The sequence below is a fragment of the Amblyomma americanum genome, chromosome 9, assembly GCF_052857255.1.
Source record: "Amblyomma americanum isolate KBUSLIRL-KWMA chromosome 9, ASM5285725v1, whole genome shotgun sequence".
Lineage (NCBI taxonomy): Eukaryota > Metazoa > Arthropoda > Arachnida > Ixodida > Ixodidae > Amblyomma > Amblyomma americanum.
Window position 1 is genome coordinate 106,976,480 of NC_135505.1, and position 24,226 is coordinate 107,000,705.

At 44.8% G+C, this 24,226-nt stretch overlaps 1 protein-coding gene across 7 annotated transcripts; it reads left to right on the plus strand.

Annotated features, from left to right (window-relative positions):
- The first annotated feature begins 7,560 nt into the window (after positions 1-7,560).
- LOC144103996 (uncharacterized) lies at positions 7,561-21,049 on the plus strand. 7 transcript variants are annotated; one of them, XM_077636763.1, is made up of 5 exons: positions 7,561-9,759; positions 9,889-9,965; positions 10,346-10,402; positions 14,369-14,455; positions 19,235-21,049. In XM_077636763.1, coding segments are annotated over exons 3-5 (486 nt in total). In that variant the 5' UTR covers positions 7,561-9,759; positions 9,889-9,965; positions 10,346-10,401; the 3' UTR covers positions 19,633-21,049. The 7 variants fall into 7 exon arrangements, 6 of the variants coding, with proteins under 6 accessions (XP_077492889.1, XP_077492888.1, XP_077492886.1 ...); XR_013308399.1 differs by lacking the exon at positions 9,889-9,965 and having other exon boundaries at positions 15,105-19,270; XM_077636762.1 differs by having other exon boundaries at positions 9,889-10,402.
- Positions 21,050-24,226: the final 3,177 nt, after the last annotated feature.

Here is a 24,226-nt window from a genome sequence, read left to right on the forward strand (position 1 = left end):
AAATCTTTGTTCACAAAATTTAATGCGATATGATAGTCTTCTTACCATCAGTCACACATAGAGCAATGGCTCCACTGGTTGTACAGGTCAAGTCATTAATTTGCCATGTATTGGTTAGTTTTCAGTTACTTTGCATGTCTACATAAGTTGTGACTAAAGCTGTTCTGCCTTTGCCAGGAGCCCTTGTGACAACACTATTTTTCAGGATAGCGTATTCAAAGGCTCTTATGCAAAATGATTTTAATTGGGATTTTTTACAAGTGCCGATATTGTACAGCCACCCAAATCGTTAACTAGCTAGTGTGATGGCCATTTTTCTGCGCTCCTGCATGTTACAAAACAGTTAACCTGTGAAGAGATTAAGACTAATCAGAGGCTCACCAAGCCCTTGCCTAATCTTGACCTATTTACAAGTTTGATCCATGCAAAGGCGCAGCTACGGCAAGGAAAATAGCCATCGTGCACGCTAGTTAGAGATGTGGGTGGCTGTACGCGTGACTAAATTTGTCATATATGCCTGAATGGCCAATATGGTAAGGATCAAACCTTGCTTGGTTGCAGGAATGCACCAAATGGTGTATGTATAACAAAAAAACGAATTCTAGGGCAGGGCTTGAAGAGGGCTTGAAAAGTTCTTGCAAGATGTTTTTTAGCCAACCTTTAGCGTCACGTTAGCACAGCTACAGGAAGGCTTCAGACTTTCCACAGCTAGATAACATCTACAACTAGACATCTACAAGACTTGGGCGTGGTCTTGCTGAGAGGTTTATTAGACCTCACCTAGTTCTTTTTGCGTTACTTGGGAATTAATCTACGCGCATGCGTAGTTTGATATTTCAACCAGTGGAACTGAAGAGGCGTGCATGCGCAGAGCGGCCTTGTGAAAAAGGCGAATTATTTCCGGACCCGCCGCGGTGGCCCAGTGGTTAGGGCGCTCGGCTATACTGATCCGGAGTTCCTGGGTTCGAACCCGACCGGTAGCGGCGGCTGATGGAGGCAAAATTAACGCAAAGGTTCCCGTGTGCTGTGCGATGTCAGTGCATGTTAAAGATGCCCAGGTGGTCGAAATTATTCAGGAGACCTCCACTACGGCACCTCTTTCTTCCTTTCTCCTTTCCACCCCTTCTTTATCCCTTCCTTTACGGCGCGGTTCAGGTGTCTGCTGATATGTGAGGCAGATATACAATGCGCCAATACCTCCCACAAAAAGCAATTTCATTTCAAAAGAATGCCGCGCTAACTTTTTCTAATGCAATTTAGATCGATCGATCATGTTATAGATCTTTATATATAAGCTGCCCATTTCAAATTAGGTTATATGCATTAAGAAATTCCAGTGCAAGTAAAAAAAGATGTAAAGAAAATATAATGTTTAATAAATGTTAAAATGAAATAAGAAATATAAATAAATAACAAAATAAACTGGACGTCATGTGCCGTCCTGAACTAAAAAAAAAGTAGTCCAATGGCGCGTTGTTTGCAGTCATGCTGCTGATTGATGCGTGACTGTGTTATAAAATCGATAGATTGCAATACTTAATTGACACACAAGGCGGCTAAAAATATCTAAAATAAATTGCAATCAATCTTCATACAAGTACAGTAAATATTCGCAAATGGCTTTGAATTAACAGGATCCTTGGGGAGAAAAATACAGCGATGAAAAAAAGTTGAAAATTGTTTTTTGGGGAAAGGAAATATGGCGCAGTATACCTGCATGTCGCACAAATCGGCTGACACTTGAAATGAGCCATAAGGGAAGGGAAGGAATGAAAGAAGAAAGAGTTAGCTATAGCTAGGTGCAGCGGATAGTGGAGGGCTCCAGAATAATTTCGACCACCTGGGGATCTTTAACGTGCATGTGATAAATCGCTCAGCACACGGGCGCCTTATACCGAAATTTCGCCCCCATTCGAAACGCGGCCGCCGAGGTCGGGTTTGAACCCCGGTACTCCGGATCAGAGCCCAGCGCCAACCACTTAGGCACCGCGGCGTGTAAAAAAGAAGTTTGAGTTTCCAAACTTTTTTTTTCCAATATTGTGCATCTTTATCGTGATTACTTTCTACAATTTTCTCGGCCGCTGGCTCATTTACGCTCAAACTTCGCGCAGAAGTTGGGTACTGCGGTAACCTATTTTGTCTTGTAGTAAGTTTTCCAGCAGTACTCACCTGGTTCAGCCGCGCACGATGCAAACCCGTCTGCCTTGGAACAGACAAATCAAAATAATAATAATAATAATAATATTAATTGGTTTTTTGGGGAAAGGAAATGGTGCAGTATCTGTCTCATATATCGTTGGACACCTGAACCGCAGTAAGAGTAGGGATAAGGGAGGGAGTGAAAGAGGAAAGGAAGAATCAAAAGCCGCAAACTCGGTTTTTGCCGTATGGATGGATGGAAGGTAGGAGCGTCCCCTAATTGAAACGGGCAGTGGTAGTTGCCACCATGCTGTTTTTTTCCTTTATTTTTGTTTAACTCTGCTGCAAGTTGTTAATAAAATTTGCCATTTTTTTTAAAATACGTCTTCCTAAACCTTAAAACTTATGTCACTTCTCTGCTTTTGAGCCACCAATCCTCCAATTGCTTTTTGCTAATTTCCACCGCAGATTTAGTTACATGACTATTGTTATCTCTAAACCCTAAGGCTTCAGGAAAAGTGACTGCAGTGTACCAGCATCGACATCGGGATGGATACCATCACAGTTTAGAATGAGGTGTTCTATTGTTTCTACTGATTTACCACACACAGCACATGTGTCATCTTCTTGAACGTTAAATTTATTTTTGTAGCTGCACGTTCTAAGACACCCTGACCTAGCTTCAAAGAGGAGGGCACTGCCTCTAATTGAAATATCATAAATCGTTTCCTTCCAGATCTGCCTTTTCCAGCATCGGTATAGTTCTACACTGCGCTTCTTTTCCATTGAATCTATCCAATCTTTACCTTCGACGTTTTTAACCTGTCGTTAAATGCTCTTTCTTTCTCCTTCCTCGATCGTCTCTGGAAAACTTACTGGCCAGCTTTCTAGTTCATTTCCACCACTGCGTGTCAACGCTCTTTCTGTACAGGTATTTAAATACCTTAGCTGCCCACCTGTTATCGTCCAATTTCCTCAGGCGTTCTTCGTGAAGTACTCAATTTACTCTGAGCTTCCCGTGCTTCGAACTTTTCCCAGCCCATATCCCCCTGCACTGCCTCATTTGTGGTTTTACCGTGGGCACCTATAGTGCTAATCTTCCAACAGTTCTCTGAATACTTCTAATCGCTACTGAACTCCAGCCCTTAAGCATAGAACCGCATTCCCGAAAGTAAGCCCCGGCACCATTATTTCTTTCCAAATACCTCTGAGGAATTCATACCTGTTGTACCCCCACAATGCCCTATGTTTCATTATCCCGGAACTCTTCGCCCTTTTGCTATGAGAAACTGTTCGTGCTTTTCCGTGTACATATGCTCTTTGTTTAGCCGTACCCCCAGATATTTGTATTCGGCCACTCGGGATATTTCATGGCCTTGTATTGTAAGCTCCTGATTAGTTGTACCGTTGGAAACCATCACACCTGACTTAGTTGCGCTAAAACCGAAAACCTAGATTGTCTCCTTCGTCTCCACAGCAATTCACCAATGTTTGCAAATCTTCCTGGCTATCGGCTAAATTAACAGTACAATATCGTCCGCATACCAAATGCCAAAGGGGGTTTGTGGCGCCATCTGTTTTTTTGCATAAAAATACGCAAAGGTGCGAAAGGTGCCGAGGTCAGCGTTAAGAGCTGTGCAGGTCTCTTGATGCCGCCACTGCCTCCTTTTGCGGAACTCTGGCGATGGCGGCTTTCAGTTCATTGATCTCGGCGCTGACTATTACAGAGTTTCATAATTCGCGGCTGAATCAAATAAGTATCGTTGTAAAGCTTGCTATGAGATAAATGTTATCACAACACGCAAGCTCTGTGCTCAGTTTTACCGCAAACGAGCCAGCGGTTGAGGCGAGAAATTTTTTTGAATTTTTTCATGATAAAGATGCACAATAGCTGTATATTCTGCACGGTGCTAATTCTTGTACACATCCACACAAACACCGTGTGTATATATATATATATATATATATATATATATATATATATATATATATATATATATATATATATATATATATATATATATATATATATATATATATATATATATATATATAACTGCACACAGAGCTTGCGTGTTATGGTAACTATTGTATCGTAGCAAGTTTGACAATGGTACTTACTTAGTTCAGGCGCACATGATGCGAAACCGTAAGCGTCTACGAGAGATCGGCGAGCCAAAACGCGCAGACGACGCTTTTTCGGTGAAGGGCGGCAGTGGTGCCATCTGTTAGCGGTAGCGCAAAGCGTCACGACAAGGCCGTCGAGGAGAGCGTTGCAAGGATCGCGGGCCGTTTGAATATGCCGTTCCTGTCGTTTCGTCTGCTTCTACTGAAGCGCTTACAACATTTTCGACTAATTAAGTGGAGAAATATCAGAACAAATGATTTAACGAGGCTTTACCTTTTAAAGAATATTGTTTGCAATGCTCGCCTCGGCGGCCTTGTCATGAAGGTTTCCACTTCCCAAAACAGATGGCGCCACTGCTGGTTCTCAGCGAGAAATCGTCGTCTGCGGGTTTTGGCTCGCCGATCTCTCGTAGACGCAAACGTTTTCGCATCATGTGCGCCGGAACTAAGTAAGTACCATTGTAAAACTTGCTACGATACAAAAGTTACCATAATACGCAAGCTCTGTGTGCAGTTTCACCGCAAACGAGCCAGCGGTTGAGTCGGGAAATTTTTGAAAGTGTCAGCGATAAAAACGCACAATACTGTGTATATATATATATATATATAGTCCTAAATGGCGAAAGTTGCACAATGATATTTCATGATGCCTGTGATGTCTCTTTCTGCTGCTAGTGCTGTGTAGATAATAGGAAGAATGCACTGATCTGGAATGGATGATTGGTCTATAGTTGAATACAAATCTGGCAAAGAAATTTATTCCGATCGGGTACGAAAAATAAAGGAAAAGTTATATGAAATATATTCACACATACAAAGAAATCCGGCTTAGCAGAGCCATTTGGTATTTCGCTATGCGCTAGCTGTTAGGGCCCTCCATGAGGAGGTAAAAGCATGAGGCCATTTTTTGTATGCTTCATTGTGACACTGTGACGGGGGCGCTAGGAAGGCTGCAAAATGGGTTCCGGAAACAATAAATGAGGTTGGATGACAATCTGTTTTCATTGACGCAGTGCATTGCTGTAAAGGAACACAGGCCCCTATGGCTAGCATTTCTGGATATCAGGAGAGCCTACGACAACGTTATTCAAGAGGATTTGTGGGACAGACTGGGCACATCGGATGTGGGAGATGGATCCGAGTAATTAATCTTTATATATATATATATAAAGGTAACAGGGTGCTTATAAAATGGGGAAAATGCATCAGGGCCTATAGAGATACAGCGGGGGCTTAGGCAAGAATGTTCTCCGTCTCCATTGTTCGTGTACATGCAAGGGTTAGAGACCAAACTATAGAGAGGAGCGGACTAAGCATCAACCTTTCTTTTTCAAACAAGGAGAATCAATTAAACAGTCGATAACAATTAAGGAAGATTAGCAGAAGTTATCGACATTTGTGGTACAAGATAGATTAGGTTTCAAGTTTAGAAGGAAAAATCTGCAGGATGTATTTAATGATGACGGAGGCGAGTGCCAGAATGCAGTTCACGCAGTAGTAGTACAAGTATCTTGGGGTGTGGATAAATATAACGGTGCTGAGTATCTGACAGAGCATGAAAAATACGTGAATATTGCTATAGTAGGATTAATGCAGCTGCCAAGAAAATTGGGGCATTGTGGAAATAGGTATGAAGTGGTACGTAAGAGGAATCTGGAAAGGGGTGATGGTTCCTAGACTGACGGCAATGCAGTCCTGTGCATGAGACCAGATGTTCAAGCAAGGTTAGAAATCAAACAACGTGGCATGGGAAGTCTCGCTTTGGGAGCACATATGGCAATGCACCAAATCAGGGGGTACAGGGTGATATGGAATGGGCTTCGTTCGAGAGCAGCTAGAGAATAAGCTAGTCGTAAGATAGCATTTGAGGAGCGATTGAGAAAAATGGGGGGAAAGCGGTGGGCTATGAAAGTTTTCAGATACAACATAAGGAATATTGACATGAAATGGAGAAAGCAAACTATAGAAAATTGACAAGCAAATATCTGGACAGCAGTAGGGGGGCAAGTCAGCTATTATCGGTTTAGAAAAAGGTTAAAGAAACAGAGAGAGTGCTGTGTGGAAAACAAGGATGCTGACGAAATCGGCACTGGGAACATAGAGGATCTTTAAAAATTGCCAAAGAAAAGCCAAAGCCAAAGCTTGAGGGTAGGACGGTAGTTTTGCGAACTGGGTGGTGGTTGTTGCTATGAAGTGGGGGGAGGGGGATACTGGTCCCGACGTATGAAGACATATAGAGTCAGGTACCACGAGACTAACACATTGTGCGGTGCTTGTGGAGAGGAGGAGAAAACGGCTGGACACTTGATACTTTTCTGTAAAGGGCTTCACCGCTAGGCCTGTTGTACGTGTGTTACTGTGCATTGTGCACAGTCAGTGTGCATAACAGAACATAGTGATCGAGCTGTGTTTCTTGCGGAAAGAATAGAGAAAACGGGCGTGTGTTTATTTGAAATTTGTCAACGTTATTCATGGAAGCAGCGTTCGGTGAAAGCTCGTCGGAAAAATGACCAGAAACAGCGCAGCTAGGCGCTGCGCCCTCCAGGATCTGCTTCAGCCAATTCACTCTCCCAATGCTCCGGCAGCAATATTGTAACAGACGCGGGCTTCGCAAAGTTATAAGAACATTATTGTGAGGGATGTTCGCCCTGCGGGCCAGCGACCCTCCAGGCAAGTTACCGCGACGTCTCCGGCTTCCATTCATTGAGGGCCATATGCAGTTGCCACGGGTCACCTGCCTACAGTTGAGAGCTCAGGTAATTCCGGTCTTCCTCCGGTCCTTATTATATCTCATGGATTATTTTCCCTTTTTGCTTGTCCGAAGTAGTTGATTTCTTCCCATTGGCAACAGTGAAATATAAAACCATACATCATTCAATGTAAATACGTATTTTGCGGCATTTTTAGCCACTTCAAGCACTTGTTGCGATATGAATGTTTCGAACATGTTCCTTTTGTTGTAAACCGTCCAAAAGTTACTGGTTTTGCAGCAGACAAAATGTCCCGATAAAACGGCGTGCATAGCACACTTTCAGATTTCGAAATCGAAACTGAGGATCCTTTTTCAGTATTATGTGGAAGTCAGCTCAGACTTCTCTTCAAAAACATGTTTTTTGTCATTAAAAAAATAAAAGTTGTTGCCCATTTTTTAGCGCCGCCTAGTGGCCAGTCTGCGCAATTTCGAGGTCATCTCGGATGCCCATTGAAATCGACGGGACGCTTCAGGCATGTTCTTCAGGAGGCATTGATTGGGCTACAGTGCTCTAGAATATTCTAGAGCACTGTAATTGGGCTACAGTGTACTAGAAGAGGGCAGTGGGCTTACTCACCGGCAGGTGCTATGCGAAGCGGTGGCTGTGTGAACGTCGACGATATGTGCTTCTCCGAGAGGCCGAGCGGCGGCGCTAGTGTCGGCTTCAATGTAGCAGCAGCGGCCCGCGCGCGCATTTGCCTCTCAGCGGAGCTGCGTTTGTTTGCTGTGGACGTCGTCGCGTGTGTTTTTTCGTGCAGTGTTTTTGTCACGCACAGCATGAAGACATAAGTGTGCTTTTACTGGGACTGAGATATGCCGCGACATCGGCAAAACCACTGTTACGCGCCCGGGTGCCAAACGGGCTACGTGTATGTGAAGGGTGGACAGAAGTTGTCTCTGTTTGGCGTCCCGAAGGACGAAAACAGGCGGAAAGAATGGGAAAAGAACCTCCACAGAGCTGACAAGCCCTTGGACGACACGAGCGCAGTGTGCGAGCTCCATTTCGAGCCGCGTTATGTGCTCAGTGATTATGTGCACGTAATCCAAGGCAAAGAGGTGAGGATAGCTCGTGGGAAGCCGATTCTCCGCGCCGATGCCTTGCCAACCATACTACCCAATTTGCCGACCTACCTAACTAAGAAGCCGACACAAGAGAGGACCGCTCGAAAGAGGAAAAGGTCAGAAACGTCCGACGGACAACCAAAGCCCGCTTTCTGCCCGTTCGATAATGCTGTGGCCGTGCCGTCTTCTCCTACCGAGGACGCAGTTTGAAATAAAAGCTTTGTGTAAGCAACAAACAGCCTTATCTTTATTTTATTTACTCTTATATTGCTGTAGACAAGCATGGCACGATTGTTACTGCATGGTGGGTAACATTCTACTGTCACACGTGAAACAACCAACCTAGGTGAAAAAAGAAAATATTTAAGCCATATATGCAATTTCATTTTGGCAAAGCAATTGCAGAAACCTCATAGCATGCCTGCTTTTTTTTTTAGCTTGGCTAGGAGGTATGGGCGCACTGTTTTCTAATTCACGCGGGGATTACCAGACAATCTTCATAAAAATCATTTTGGGTTAGTGCAACACCATATGAAACGGTATATTTGGTCCCCGACACTGTAATTCAAGATTTTTTACTATATATATCTTTTAACGGTTGCTTGATAATTTGGAACATTTTAAGCCCTTTCTGCATAGGCAAAATCCGTTGTCAACGACTTATTTGGTTAAAATGCCTCGCGGTTAGGATAAGTAGCAAGTTGCTGGAGTTGCCCTCGCCTTTTACTCAATGTACTATGGTGGGAAATATCATGTGGCCTAAAAAAAACACGCCGATTGCTAAAGAAATGTAAAGACTCTCAAGTGTTTTAAAATTAAAGCCAATAAGTCTGTCGACGGCGTCGAAATGAAATAAACAGAACCGCCAGGAAATAAAAGCTCCAGGCAAAGTTTACATTGAAGTTGCTTGTGGCGCCACCTCTCGGAAGCGACGCGGACTGCGTCAGAGGAGCGTGGGAGTAAGCCCACGGCCCCCTTCTAGTACACTGTAATTGGGCGTTCAGTTTGAATATTGTTCCTTTATACAGGAGAAATGGATCCAAAATATTATATCTCAGAGTACTGAAAGCTTTTTGCTTGCCACAAAAACTGGAAAGAAGCAGTAAAGGTGAACGAAAACATCAAACCTTCGTGGGGGCAAGCGCTAGTCAAGCCACATGAAGAAGGCAGCGAAAAAAAGAAAGCCAGCCGGCACATCTTGGTCAAAAATGTGTGAGAGAATAGAGTTTTCGTTCCTCCATGATGTGCACCCGTAAGCTCTGTGTTTGCACCCATGGATGTGTGTGTACCGATCATCATGCGGCGAGCGTCGTCTGCGTGGCTGTTCTGTTTTGCGCGAAGCAACCCCCGCGCTTTGTGGACGACTTCCAAGCGTGTTTGTATCGCGTTCTGTCTGCTGCGGGTAGCATCTCGTGAGCGTTTGCTATACTCTAAATTAATGCACCGATATCAAGGGCCCTCTACAATTTTTAAAGGGGCAACGCGATGCTTTCATTAGTACCGATTAATTTCATCATGCGCTGCACAAAGGAGAGGCCGGCGGGTTACCACCTGTCTTTGCGTTCGTTTTAATGTTGGCGCCAGCGAATGTGTCTTTCAAGCTTCACAGATGGTCTCTCGGAGAGCTGCTCTGTGGATTCAACGCTTCTTTGATGGGTCCATGCATCACAACGCATCAAGTAGGTCGTAGGCTGTTACTTCACTTATGCGGTGAACAGCCACTTGGCATTCTTCCTAGTAGGTTAAATGTATGCATTGAAACGAACAGGACGTGATGTTGTGTCTGTGCATATGGTCTTTGCATATAGCCGTGACGGCGATCGTTTTTTCAAACCACGTCTCGAAACGCTGGCCGGTCGACGAAGTGCAGTGAGACATGAAAGGTGTGCGTATTGGTTTCCTGCCGACAACTTGTGAGTGCCGCACACATATCGTACGTGTCAACATACCGTGTCGGGGTCAGAGTAGCCGTATGGAGCACGCATGCCAAGTTGGCATTGTGTGTAGCTAATAAAAGTGAATAAGTCAATGCAAAAACAGCAACACGAAAGACTAGCTAGGCATAGCACTTCTTCCAGCTAACTTAAGTCGTAATTAATTAGGTACATTAGCTGGAAGAAAAATTTGTAACCCATAATTTGTACCACTTTCGTGCTGCCTATTTGACTGCTCTGTCAGCTACGAATGCTGTGCGTTAAGCAGGTAGTTTGCTTAGTACAGTTGTCATTGGCTTTTCTGTTTCCACTTACCAGCCCTCTTTTTCAGGATAATCATTGCAAGGGACGGAGGTCCTCGGGGTGGGGCTCTGACGGTGCTGCCAAAGTTCGTGAGCCTAGCATTTTGGCATTGATATATGCCATGTTCATACCCTTAACTACATTTCTTCTTTGTGAGGTACCGCTAGAGTAAGGCCTTGACTTGGTACAAGGTAGAAGGCTTGTATTTAATTAAAACTTGCCCATTCCATCACATTTTTTCATGCTTCATGACTGGGAGGGCTTTGCTGTTTCGCTGTGAATAGGCTGTGTACCAAAATTTGATGCTAATGAACGCCACCCAACCCGCAGTTTGGTAGCCGGCAGTGAGGACCACTTGTTATCGTGCTAGACTGTAGGATATAAGCAGACTGCTTTGTGTCATTGGCAGTTGGAGCAAGATGCTTTATTTTATTTCTTTTTTGTTGGGTGCATTCTTTTGTAGCTCTCACCACTGCATCAGCTGTTACATAGACAGGTTCTGTGAATAATGTATGCACTGCATGATTATCACTGAAGTTCATGTCTCAGTTTTCTTGTATGATCAGTGGCTGAATGTTATGTTTCTACCAAAGTGTTTGTTAATGGCTCTGCTGAAGTGTGATTAACTGACAGGCATTTCAGTACTGACCAATGGAGAGTCCACCAGAGTCCATGACTAGCGGTAAATATGGGTTTTACATGGTAATGAATTCAGTGCATTTTTTTCCTTGCAACATCCTTTTAAAGTGTGATTTAAAAATTAGGGAATGTGTTTTTGTTATTACTTATCAGAATATTCTTCACTGTTCGCACCTATTAGGTCTTGCTTGCTACATTTTTTACCCTGTGAGGTGCCAGTTGGGTTTGTTGGGAAGTGCTCAGTGGCAGAAGTCTGCACAAGCAGGGATGAAACACTGAGAGAAGGCATGTGAGCACAAAGGGATGCTAAGGACAAATTGAACTTGGCCTGTATCGATAGATTATCGCATTTTGATATTAAAACCTCTTTGTTCACTGCAAGGGGGGGTTTGTAAGCTAGAAATAGTCAAGAATGATATACAGATGTGTCATCATTGGCTGATTTTGGAAGTAAACTGCGTGCTCCTACAGAAATTTTTGGGCACAATTACCGCAGGCTAGGCTACGTGACCGTTCACCTCACAATGATGGTCGCGGAGTGTGTCTTTCGGTGTAGACGTCACGAATTTGACCGCAATGATGTAAAAATTTATATTTATAATTTTCTCAGCAATAAATGCATTTTTTCTCCCAGGCAAACATTAACACACTCGGAAAGAGCCACACAATTTATTTTTATAAAGAGAACTTGGATGGAGTTTATCCTTAGGGTCACAAGGTCTAGGCTGGAGATTGCATGACCAAGCAGAACAAAAACCTGCATAGGACTTGCTAGAGGCAAGAAATATGATGAGCACCCAAGGTCTGCATGTGGAATGGTTAGTGCAGTCAGGCACATCTGCTTGTCACACTGTCTTTGTGTACAGTGACGGTCGTAATTGGTGGTGCACGGTCAGCAGTTAAAATTTTTACTTCTGTTTGCTTGCCCATTGCATACAGAATGTAACAAGCAGCACAGTAAACATGATGCATCACTGCTTGTTTTTGCTGGCATTGGAGCTCACACAGAGATGCGAAAATAAAGTGAGGTGAACAGTGCTTCAGAGCCGCTGCTGCCAATTTTAATGGGCTGACTTATAGCTCAGAAGGCATAGTCCATGAAATAACATTTCGAGTGATTTTAGTCCCTTGTGTGTGGACACAGTGATGTAACACAGATCTCATTTCTTTTTGCCAAAAGTAATAGCACTGTTATGAATTGGACTGTCGTTGACAGCCAGTTGTGCTAATGTTTTTGTAGGCCCGTGTGTTATGTGTAGAGTCTTTGTTGCCATTGCGCAATGCTTGATGTGATCCCCTTTGCATTTCTTTGTGGCTATATTAGCTTATATTTGAGGAACCTTCCTCTCTAAACATTCTGTCATGACTTCATATTTGCTATTGCCATTTTTATGAATAGCTGCCTCAACAGTATTGCTCTCTTCATTGTTGCTATCTTCTGATGTCATGATTGTGTTTGTTACCAAACTTCAATGTACTTATCTTGGAAGCATGCATAAGCATAACAAATAACGCTAGTGTTTTGCTCTTACTGAATCTAACATTTTAGGTGTCAAATCGATAATTTTTTAGAATTTATTTCTTTTCTGCAGCTTTTAAGAATGCATGTGACTTTTCACCTCAAAAGGCAGCCATTTTCTACCTTTATTGAGTGCATCTTGTGTGTGATAGTGGGCAGTATGACTGTTCCGCAAATTTATGCTGTTGTCAGATGAATACAGTCCATGGCGGGTATTTGGCAGAGTTCAGATACATATCTGAATTCTTCAATAAGGAGTGAAACAGCATGCCTTCTCAGAATGCCTGAATTTATCTCGTGTGTCTGGCCACCTTAGCGAAGGTTAGAGCTTTCCCCTAACTTTTTGCTTCTGCAATTTGCTATTGCACTTAGCAGTCATAGACTTTTTGCATTCTTGTTCTGTGTTCATGCTGGAAAGTTGAAAAAAATGTGCATCAGAAGTGTTTAAAGGGGTGGAGACACCAAAATTTCATAGTGTATTTTTTTTCGAATAATGCATAAGACATTAGTAAAATAATTCGCCACATGAAATTCACCTATGTTCAGGGGCTAACTTAAAATTGAATTTATTCTTACATGCAGTTTCGGCTTCGATTTCAGAACTTGAAAGGCAGTTGCGACGCCGCAAGTGAGTGACAGATCACATAATGCACATAAAAACTGTGCCTAATACATCCATTTCATGCTTGTAAGGGTGCTTCCTGAGAGTCTGTTATGCCCGTTGGCTAAAAACATTGGTTTTCTGTTTTCAATATTGCATCTATTAAGAGGTTCTGTTGGGGACTGATGCTTATGGAACATGAATCTGGTTTCATTTTCAATTAACTGCATGTCTCCATCCACCCATCTCTAAATTAGTCGTGGCCAAGCAGTTGTTATTTGTCAGTTTTGCTCTTTGTATTGCAGCTCGTTGACTAGGGTCTTGGCACTTCTCACATTCATGCACTGTTGCCGCATATTGTGCCTGTAGGTTTCTCACTTTAGTTTTGTGTGTTTATAAATTTCCATTATATATTACTACTTGCCCTCACAGAAGCTATTACGGTGCCTCAAAATCAATTAAGACTGTGCCTTGTGGTTTTCCTGGCAGTCAGCCATTCCCATCGCTAAGATGTCTCCTCTCAAAAAAGCTCCTATTGAGAGATTCTGTCATGGGCTAAAGACTGTTACTGTATGGAACCATCCTTGTGGCTGACACCTGTGGCCATTATTTAGAGTATCTCTACTGAGTTAAAAGTTCAAGTAAGGTAAACAACCAAATGCTTTTTGCTGATGCAGGGATAACGAAACACTTTTTTTCTGCATCTCTTTTTATACCAGAAAAGGTTTTTTCTTTATTGCAGGCATCTTGGTCATCAGCGGAAAATGGTTATGGTTTACGGAGTTTAATGTCCCAAAGCAACTTATACCGCTCTCACACAGCATTCCTCGAAAGCCTTTCCAGCAAAGGCACCTTTTTTCACTAAAGGAGTGAAAGCTTAAAGGAGCAGCGACGCTGCTACACGGTGCAGCCCAAAGGTGAATTGGTCGTTGAGGCTTAGCACCCGCTGCTGCGCTCGAGCCGGCTGAAGTGAGTGTTTTAAAATTAAAGTGGGGAATCCTGTTCATTTGTTGTGCTCAGATAGACAATTTTTTTTATTCTAATTGCTTCCATGAAACAGCTTCAACAGCTGCTCTCATTGGCAGCAGCGGGTTTTGTGCATTGCATTGGCGACCAGGGGCACTTAGTGTTGGTGCAACAGTTTACTGTCCTAAAATCTGGGCATAAAATATAAACACCCGTACAAAAAGCAAAGCCAAGCACACTTGTCATATTTTTAAAAGATGTTTTCAAACATTGTTGGCTGCATATGTTCTTTTTCATTGCTTTTACTTTTTGACGTTGGATGGCAGTGCCATCGCAGGTTCTCCTAGGCCGTTCCTTTGGGCTCCAAAGGACTCGGATGGGTGCCTTCGCCACCAAGGACGTTAGCGGCAAAGGTGCAATATTTTCGCCGTGTAGCTTCACTCCTTACACCTTTGGATGTAGGGACGTGCTTCTCTAAGGCCTTTGCGATGCCTGTGTGGCAGGGGACTATTAAGGACCCCTGTCACCGTGCCTATTAAGTAACGCATACTTAAGTCTATTAAGGACCGTGTAGTTGTGGGCCCTGGATAAATTCGACCACGTGTCGTTCTTTAATGTGCACTGGCGTTGCATAGTATACAGTCCTCTAGCATTTCTCCTAGAGGCCTGTATAGGCCTGGAATGCTTTAGAGGCCCGAAATGCAGCTGCTGCAGCTGGGATTGAACCTGTGCTTTCCAAGTCAGCAGCCAAGCACTATAACCACTGAGCCACCTTGGCGGCTCATCAGCAGGAGAGGCAGCCTTCAAAATAAAAGCTGGCCCTGGTACAGGATATGTCAATACCGGAGAAACTAGTGTGAGTTGTGGTAACACTGAGAGCAATTCTTCAGAAAACACCTTAGTCATCCCTTCTCGGTTTTTGTAGCTTTTTTACCTCCTTTATTCTGCTTTTGTATTAAGCAGCCTGCACTCTCTTGTGCAGTTGTACCGGCAAAGTATTAAAAAAAGGAACTGGAGGGAGTTATGCCTAGTTATGACATATTTTCCCTTCTTGTATTTCAGGTAGTGAGCCTGCCTTGTGACATCTCTGATGGAGTGCATGTCTGCACTGCTGCATTCTCTGCATTACTCTTGGCCATGCATCTATGCCTTGCCTGCTGTCCTTGCTGTAGTGCTTTGCGTTGAAGGGTGTGCAAGCGTACACTGTGACGTGCCCTGCAAGTCAACACAAGATTGCAGCAAACCATTGTCTTCATCGTTACACATTTATAATCGCACTTTACCAGCTTGTGAACATTTGTGCCAATTTAGCCCATACATTTTTTATTTCTTGCATTCCCAGCAGAAATTTTTTCGACATTATTTCGCTATTTATTTTTGTTGCTTCATTCGTACCGCAGCTTGAAGTATACCAGAGGTGAAACTGCAGACATGAGCCTAAAAGTAGCTGGACTTGTTGAAGACGGCTTGTGGGTTTAGCAAATGAGTCGGACAGTGCTCGCTGGCACTGTGGGGGCATTGAGGCTTGTTACTTGTGACAGTAGGCTGGAATACATCGTTGCACCATGTGTTAGCCCACCACACCACTGAAGATAGATCGCATTTGGCCTGCCCATTGCATGATCGAAGTATCGCTTCCGGGCGCCTCTGATGGCCTGTATCTAGACATGAGATTGTTTTGAATGAGTCGCTGATGATGCTTTTGCTCATGCTTCATGTTTGTTGTGGTGCACAAATTTCCCAAAGAAAACAGTAACAACACTGTTGCTTAGGTCACGTAAGAACTAGTAGGGTTTGGAACCATAAGAAACATGACTCCTTTCCTTGCCTTTGGAAGCCAAAAGTGCAGCACCATATTACATTATCATTGTCTTTCATCAAAGTTTCAATATGGATACTGTCTTTGTGGTGTAGGAGTCCCGTTTGCTTTTGCCAAAAATCATGGCCACTACACTATACTGATGTGCAAGTCTTCTCGTGCATGTAAGGGGCTGCACATTATTGTCTTGTCTGGATGTCGGGCAGTTGACAGTGCCCTACTTAATGCACTTTTGCACATTTAATGCAAAAACTCAGTGTCTTGCTCTGCGCTGCCCACGCCGGTGTCAACCGTGCACAACTTGGATGCTCTGTACTCTCGCTAAATGGCTGTACTCTTGCTATGCTGTGACATTTGCTGCATGTGCTCTGGAGAGAGGGAGAGGGCAAACATCTTTCATGCAAAAATGTATTTTAATGCGGTAACAACATTGTTGCATTGTTGTTTCAGTGTTTTTGCAAAAGTGAGACACTAATGTTTGATTTCACAGCTTCCTGACCTTTGTCGAGTTCCTGATTTTCCTGTGTGTTTCTTAATCTATTCACTGTGCTTGATTTCTGCCCTCAGAGAACGGGCGAATTTGTGTGTGACTCTTGGAGTGGGCAGTTGAGGGGGCGTTCCATCTGCGCAGTTCATTGTTCTAACTTTCTTTGACAAAAAATGGTCTTCATGGTTCTTACAAAGAATATTTCTCACTGACACAGGGTGGTTACCCCCCCCCCCCTTATCGAAATTTGCCGCACTGCTTAAAAATTGGCACCTTTTGCTGTAATCCTGCTGCCTAGGCCTTGTCAGTTTCTTATTGGTTTGAAATTGCATTGTTGTACTATTGAAAAAAGCATCGGTAACAGTTTGCACATCTGTGTTGTGTGGTGTTTTCTCAATTTGTGTTAAAATGTTTTCAAAAGTGCAACAATGCAATGCCATGCTAATAACCAACTAGCCCAATTTGAAACACTCGGTTTATATTTTTCTTGAACTGTTCAATAGTTGGTGGATTCCACACCGTTGTGGTGAACCAGGCAGTGAATAAGATGAAACACCCTGCCAGTAGTGGCTTCACCAGTGTAGTTACAGCAAAATGTTTTTAAAAAACCTTGATTTTAGAATGACTAGGAAATAAGCTTGTGTCTTACTTATTGTCCATGTATGTTTTACTAATTAAGCTCCGATTACCAGTTTTCAGTTAACATGTTTGTGGAAACGATGCCATATCTGCAAAGGTGCCAAATTTTAACTTTGTGATAGTTTATAGTTGAATTTTTGTCTCGTGCCATTTGATCCTTTTTACATGGTTCAAAATGCTGAGTCAATGACAGCGACCACTACGATTCAAGCCTGTTGCATTTCAGATTCATGCTTATTATCATGGGTGTTTGAGGGGAAGTTATGGCAAAAATATTGTGCCTGCAGTTTAAGAGGGTACGTTCCAATTAAAACTATTTTCATTATTTACGCATCAAATGAAACCATATTTGGCACACGTATCTAACTTTTTGTACTGATTTCAGGACATATATAGTTGAGTAATTTAAAGTAACATGCCCGTAAAGTCATCCCCGAGGCATTAAATATTTTAAGAGAAAGTGCACAATTTCTTTTTTCTGTCGGCATGTTCACAATGCTCTGCTCTGTGCACTAATTTTTTTTTGTTGCCCAGTTCTTGAGAAAATTAAACTCCAGCATGCATATTTGCATAAAACGTTTTTACAAAAGTAACTTTTAAAAATGGCATGGTTTCAACATAGTTAAACCGTGTAGATGTGCGAAAGCAAGTGTTTAGCCTGATTAGCTCATGGTTTTGCTTTGCTGGGTCGTCGGCACATCTGGTAATGATATTGGCCTCAGGATAAGCTCTGATTGAGGTTAAGCTGACCTGATATGTTCATGCCACAGACTGAAGTTAAAGACAATGTGTAATGCACAGCGCGAGAGAGAGTTGCATTTTAAAAAGAGACGTGATTGGCTGCAGTGGTAGTGTAATGCTGTCGCGCAGTGGCCAGTGAAGCTAATCTGTTCATTGCGCCGCAGGTTCTAATCCCAGCCATAGCAATATTTATTTTATTTATTTATTCAAGTTCAAGGCTTCAATGATGTCCTGGCGTTTGTAGCTTTGGTCGTGAAGTGGAGCTTTCGCTATAGAAACACACAAGGCCATTGCGTGTAAAAGAGAAAGTGCACTGAAGCCGTGTAGACTTCCAGCCAAAATGGCTGTCGGAAATTGTGGGAGTCTACCTGCATGCAGATCGCTTGTATTTGTGGGATGTGGGACCTATTTGTGAGACCTCCAACTGCTGGTCATAATTACAATTGAGTCGTTGCACAGGTGTTGCTCCTAATCAGTGTCTCCACAGGCATCTGCTAGGCGTGTGCCTGCATGCACGGAACCACCCTGCGTCAAGTTCCTGAAAGAGGAATCCACCACCATGTGCTTTGTGCTAGCACCCTGTCATGCTTGAATACCGTATTTCGCGTGGAGAAGAGCGCCTGCGGCAGCTACAGTCAGTTCAGGCTCGTCCTGCGAAAGTCAAAGGAACCGTTGCGCATCCGTGCAGATTAACCGACACATGTGCAGACACCTAGAAGGGGGGCGCCATGCTTGCACCTGCTCTCATTTGCTGCCTCATGCATGCACAGGCCGGCTTCAACATACGCGCAGGCACAAGGCGTGTATGTCTAGCAGGCGTCTGCAGAGTCGGTGCTTTGGCTGCGCGTGTGCTGTGATGACATCCTTGTGCGGTACACTGAACCAAAACCACACGAAGCAGGCATTCCAGAAAAATTATTTGCTTGAGACGAATACTTCAAGGTTTTGAATATACGAAATATTTAGATCGATTCAAATTCTGTACCATTTGACCGAATTCATGTTCGAGGTTATGGAATATTCACACTGACTTATTAAAAGTGATGCTGTTCTGAAAATTTAAGCAACATCCAGTCTTAATCATGCATGGAGTTCACTTTTACTTCCCTCTCTCAATTTTTGTATGATGGGAAGAATTTGGTGTCAAGGCTTCGTTTGATGCACATCTCTATTCTAAGTTGTAAAATATTTGTTTTTGCTTCTTTCTAACACTTGCTGTCTTTTGTTGCCATGTTCATTTTTTGCAATGTGGTTGGGCTTTTTGGTGATGGACTGGTAGCTGTGGTGCTGATAAGTAATGCACGCCAACCTGAAAAAAGAGCATCACTGGTTGAAACCCAAGTTGTCTTAATCTTTGCCCAATAAACTTGACATCTCATATGCCAACCTGAGTAATAGCATCCTCATCAGTCGTTATCGCTTTTTGAAAAGGGGAAAAGGTCTTCAGAGAGCATTGAGGCCTGAGCTTCAGCTTTCAAGAAAAATGCCCTTTCTTTTTTTACACAGGCTCGGCAACAGCGCATACCACGCACCGCTCAATGCCTGAACAGAATGTGCAAGGAGGAAGCCTGCAGCTCCTGCCTCCTGACTGTGATTATGCCACAGATGTTCAATCCAGCTTCAGGAGATGCCAGACAGTGCATGCCGGAGAGCGCCCCTTTCGTTGCAGTGACTGCAGCAAGAGCTTCAAGATGAGAAAACTCCTTAACAGGCACCTCCTCATCCATGCTGGCATAAGGCCATACCAGTGTAATCATTGCAACAAGAGTTTCACCCAGAAGGCCACCCTGAATGACCACATTCGCATCCACACAGGCGAGAAGCCGTACCATTGCCACCTTTGTCCCATGACCTTTGCTCAGAATTCGGGCCTATATCATCACTTGCGGCACCACAAGAATTGAACTCTACTTTAGACCTGATATATGTACAGTCTATGCTTGGAGTACCATGTGCAGAAATTATATAATCTGACAGCATCTGCTGTTCTGTGAAGCTGTGCGGTATTCCACCAGCATCGAGTTGCACAGTTGTGGGCTGTCATCATAGTACACTTTCTATGCCTGTAAACTTGCCTGTGCGGTCTTTATTGTGAAAATCCAGGAGGATATTTCAGCATGTACCACGTTGACAGTGTGTGTCATGTGGTGCGATATCTTTAAATTGCCGTGAGATGCTATATTGTTGTAACATGAATGTTTGTGGCCAGTCCTTGTTTTTTTCAAGTTAACAGTGAGCAGCGGTGTCAAGGAAATGCAGTGACCAAAGACAGATGTGTTTGCTTGGCATCACTATTTCATTTTGGTTTTATCTTTAACTGCATATTGTCCCACTCTTCAGTGCTGGAAAATGCAAATATGAAGCCTGCTGTGAAAGTTCTCCATGGTAAAACAGCGCGGAAAAAACAAGGACGGAACAAACACGACGACACGAGTTACGTTCATAGCAGATGGTGTTTGGAGTTACGGCTTCAGCGGAGGTTTCTCTATACTCCATTTCATACATCAGGTGCAACGTTGTGAAAGGTACAGAAGTAGTCCGGATGGGAAATTAAAGGGAGGCATGTTGCTCCACGCTTGTTCTGTGCCGGAGTGGTCTATGGCACGATAAAGCGACAGTATGTTGTCAGCAACAACAGTGCATTTAATCAAGATCTTGACAAATGTGTCGTGTGGTAAGCCTGCAGGCAAAGCGTTTACTATGTTTCGCTCACCACAAATAACGCACAACTTTTTGGTCGCGGATGCAGGTAGCGCTAGCTTTGACAGCATTGCGCATGATGTTTGAAACGGGCATAATTAGCCGGGACGGAAGTTGCTCACGCTTTCCTCCCCCTGGTTGTGACGTCTAAAGAGCTACAATGTCAGAAGTGAACATATCATGTGAGACACAAAAAAACTGACGTAACGATTCGATTACTTTCTGCCATTCCAATCTTCTGGTGCAGCTTGGGGTGAGAGCTCCAATGAATTAAAACGAATGTGCAGTGGCAATATTGCAGTTCATGTATGCCTTATGTGATCTTGTGATGTCACAACCATTGTCTGGCAACTAAAACAAGCAAATTACAGGGGGAAAAATTCAGTTACAAATTATTTACTGAGGGTTGAAGTCTGCAGTGATGCTCCATGCACATTATTGTGTACTAGCCCACATTCAGGAGCACCGAGCAGAAATCCTGCATGACAAAAAAGTGTTCTGGTAAAAGCTCTTAATTCCTACTTGAGCAAGAAACTAATCACAAGATGATTACGAGCTTTAAAATTTTGGTACCATGATTGTTTTGTAAGGTCTGATATTAAAACTTTTTTGTTTAATGCTCTTGGTTGCATACAGTGTTGTGTAATTTATGCTGGAAAGCTGGGGAATAGAGTTGTGCTGAATGTTGCCATCCGCTGCTGTTCCACTTAGACTACCATGCCGTTTCAATTTTTTTTGCATTTGTGGAAAAGGAATATGCATACAGCTGTTTGGGCCCACAGTCAATATGTTTACTAAAGGGCCAAAATGCAAAATAAAGCATAAATGGCAGACCTTATGATATTGTCACCGGCGAAAAATACAGAGAACCAAACTGTTCACTCGGGCGAGGTTTGCCAACACCGCGGCGCTCGTTCTGGACAAAGAAGACGTTCGGCCACGCGCTCGGGAACACAGTTCGACCTCCAGGTGGCGCCGGCAGAAAGTCAGCAGCGTGGCATTGCCCCTCCCATCTAAGAGGCATCGACTCGATGCCGCACGCGAGGGGAAGAAAAAAAAATAAGGCGAAAGGTAATGGCGGGGTTCGGTCCGGGGCTAACGGGAATAAAACGGCTTCATTCGCGCCACGTGGACGACCTCGGACGTCGGGTGTCGAGAGGACCGGGCAGTTCCTTGAGGGAGCACCTCGTAGGTCACCGCGCTGAGGCGGCGTAACACCTGGTACGGACCAAAGTAACGGCGAAGAAGCTTCTCGGAGCGCCCTCGCAAACGGATTGGGCTCCACACCCAGACTTGGTCACCGGGTGTGTAAATCACCTCCCTGCGGCGGAGGTTGTAACGCTCGGCGTCGCGTTGTTGTTGGCACCGGATTCGCTGTCGAGCAACTTGGCGAGCAACTTCGGCGTCACGGACAAATTGGTCGGCATCCACGACAGAAGAGGGAGTAGGATCCGGAAGAAGCATGGCGTCCAGCATGGTCAAGGCTTCGCGACCGTGCACCAAATGGAAAGGAGTGAAGCGCGTCGTTTCGTGAAGCGCAGTGTTGTACGCGAACGTTATGTAAGGAAGTATCCGGTCCCAGTTCGCGTGGTCATCGTCGACATACATAGAGAGCATATCGGCAATTGTCTTGTTAAGCCGCTCAGTCAGTCCGTTGGTTTGCGGATGGTAAGCCGTTGTCTTTCGATGACTGGTGCCACTGAGTCGAAGTACCTCGTTCGTAAGTGCCGACGTAAACGGGGTTCCCCTGTCAGTTAATACGACCGTTGGAGCTCCGTGACGAAGCACAATGTTATGAATGAAAAAACGCGACTTCGGCGGCGGTACCACGGGGAAGAGCCTTGGTCTCACAGTAGCGGCTGAGATAGTGGCAACCGCAATGTACCGGTTACCCATGGAAGACTCCGGAAACGGACCGAGTAAGTCCATGCCGACCTGTTGAAATGGGAGGCGCGGGGGATCGATAGGCTGCAGGAGCCCGGCTGGTTTAGTCGGTGGCGTCTTCCGGCGCTGACATTCTCGGCAGGTTCGGACGTAACGGCGGACAACCGCAGCAAGCTTGGGCCAGTAGTACTTGGTGCGTATGCGCGCCAACGTGCGGGAAAACCCGAGATGGCCCGAAGAAAGGTCGTCGTGGCACGCGCGCAGAACTTCGTCGCGAAGCGCAGCTGGCACTGCAAGCAGATAGACAGTGTCCGTTGGGCCGTAGTTCTTTTTGTAGAGTACCCCATCGCGCAAGCAAAACGATGACAGGCCGCGCTTGAAGAGCCGAGGTGGAGATGGGGCGATTCCTTCAAGGTATTCTATGAGGGGCAGCAGGTCAGAATCGGCCCTTTGTTGTTGGGCAAGGGTGGACGTGGTGAGAGCACCAAGAAAAGCGGAATCGTCGTCGGACTCGTCAGTGGGGCACAGGATTGGGGCGCGGGATAGACAGTCAGCATCGCTGTGTTTCTGGCCAGACTTGTGCACGATGGTGACATCAAATTCTTGTAACCGAAGACTCCATCGAGCAAGCCGCCCCGAGGGATCCTTCAGGTTCGCCAACCAACAGAGTGAATGGTGGTCGCTCACGACCCGAAACGGGCGGCCATACAAGTACGGACGAAATTTCGTAACGGCCCACAGCACAGCTAGACATTCCTTTTCCGTTGTGGAATAATTGACTTCTGAACGGGACAAAGTGCGACTGGCGTAAGCAATCACGCGTTCTAGACCATCCTGCCGCTGAACAAGGACCGCGCCGAGGCCAACGTTACTAGCATCAGTGTGCAGTTCAGTGTCGGCCTCTTCGTCGAAGTGGCCAAGCACAGGCGTACACTGCAGACGGGACTTGAGTTCTGTGAAGGCGCTGTCCTGGTCTTGGCCCCAGATGAAGGATTCAGAATCCTTCGTCAGGCGGGTCAAAGGCTCTGCTAGCCGGGAGAAATTGGGAACAAACCGGCGATAGTACGCGCAGAGGCCCAAGAAACGACGCAGGCTCCGTTTGTCTGTTGGCTTAGGGAAGGCAGCTACGGCGGCCGTCTTTTCGGGATCTGGACTAACACCTCGTGCGCTGACAATGTGACCAAGAAACTTCAGCTCTTGAAATGCGAAGTGACATTTCTCTGGCTTGAGAGAGAGACCAGCGGAACGTATGGCCTCGAAAACAGCACGCAAGCGTTTCAGGTGCTCATCAAACGTGTCAGAGAAGATCACGACATCGTCAAGATATACGAGGCATGTCTGCCACTTCAGACCGGACAGCACGGTGTCCATCATTCGTTGGAACGTGGCAGGGGCCGAGCACAAGCCAAAAGGGAGTACCTTAAACTCGTATAAACCGTCTGGCGTAATAAAGGCGGTCTTCTCTCGGTCGCGTTCGTCGACCTCTATTTGCCAATACCCACTGCGGAGGTCGAGGGATGAAAAGAAGGTGGCATGGCGCAGGCGGTCTAGGGAATCATCAATGCGGGGCAGAGGGTACACATCTTTTTTCGTGACGGTATTCAGGCGCCTGTAATCGACGCAGAACCCGAGGGTGCCATCTTTCTTCGTGACGAGAACAACAGGCGATGCCCAGGGGCTCGTGGAAGGTTGGATGACGTCGTCCTGGAGCATCTGTGTAACTTGGCGGCGGATGGCATCGCGTTCTTTGGAAGACACGCGATAAGGACGCTGGCAAATTGGTCTTTGGTCGTCAGCAACGACAATTCGATGCTTGGTAAGCGGCGTCTGTCGGACCTTGGAAGTTTCCGCAAAACAGTCGCGGAAGGAATAGATTAGGCTTTGCACGCAGTTTTTCTGACTGGCCGAGAGGTG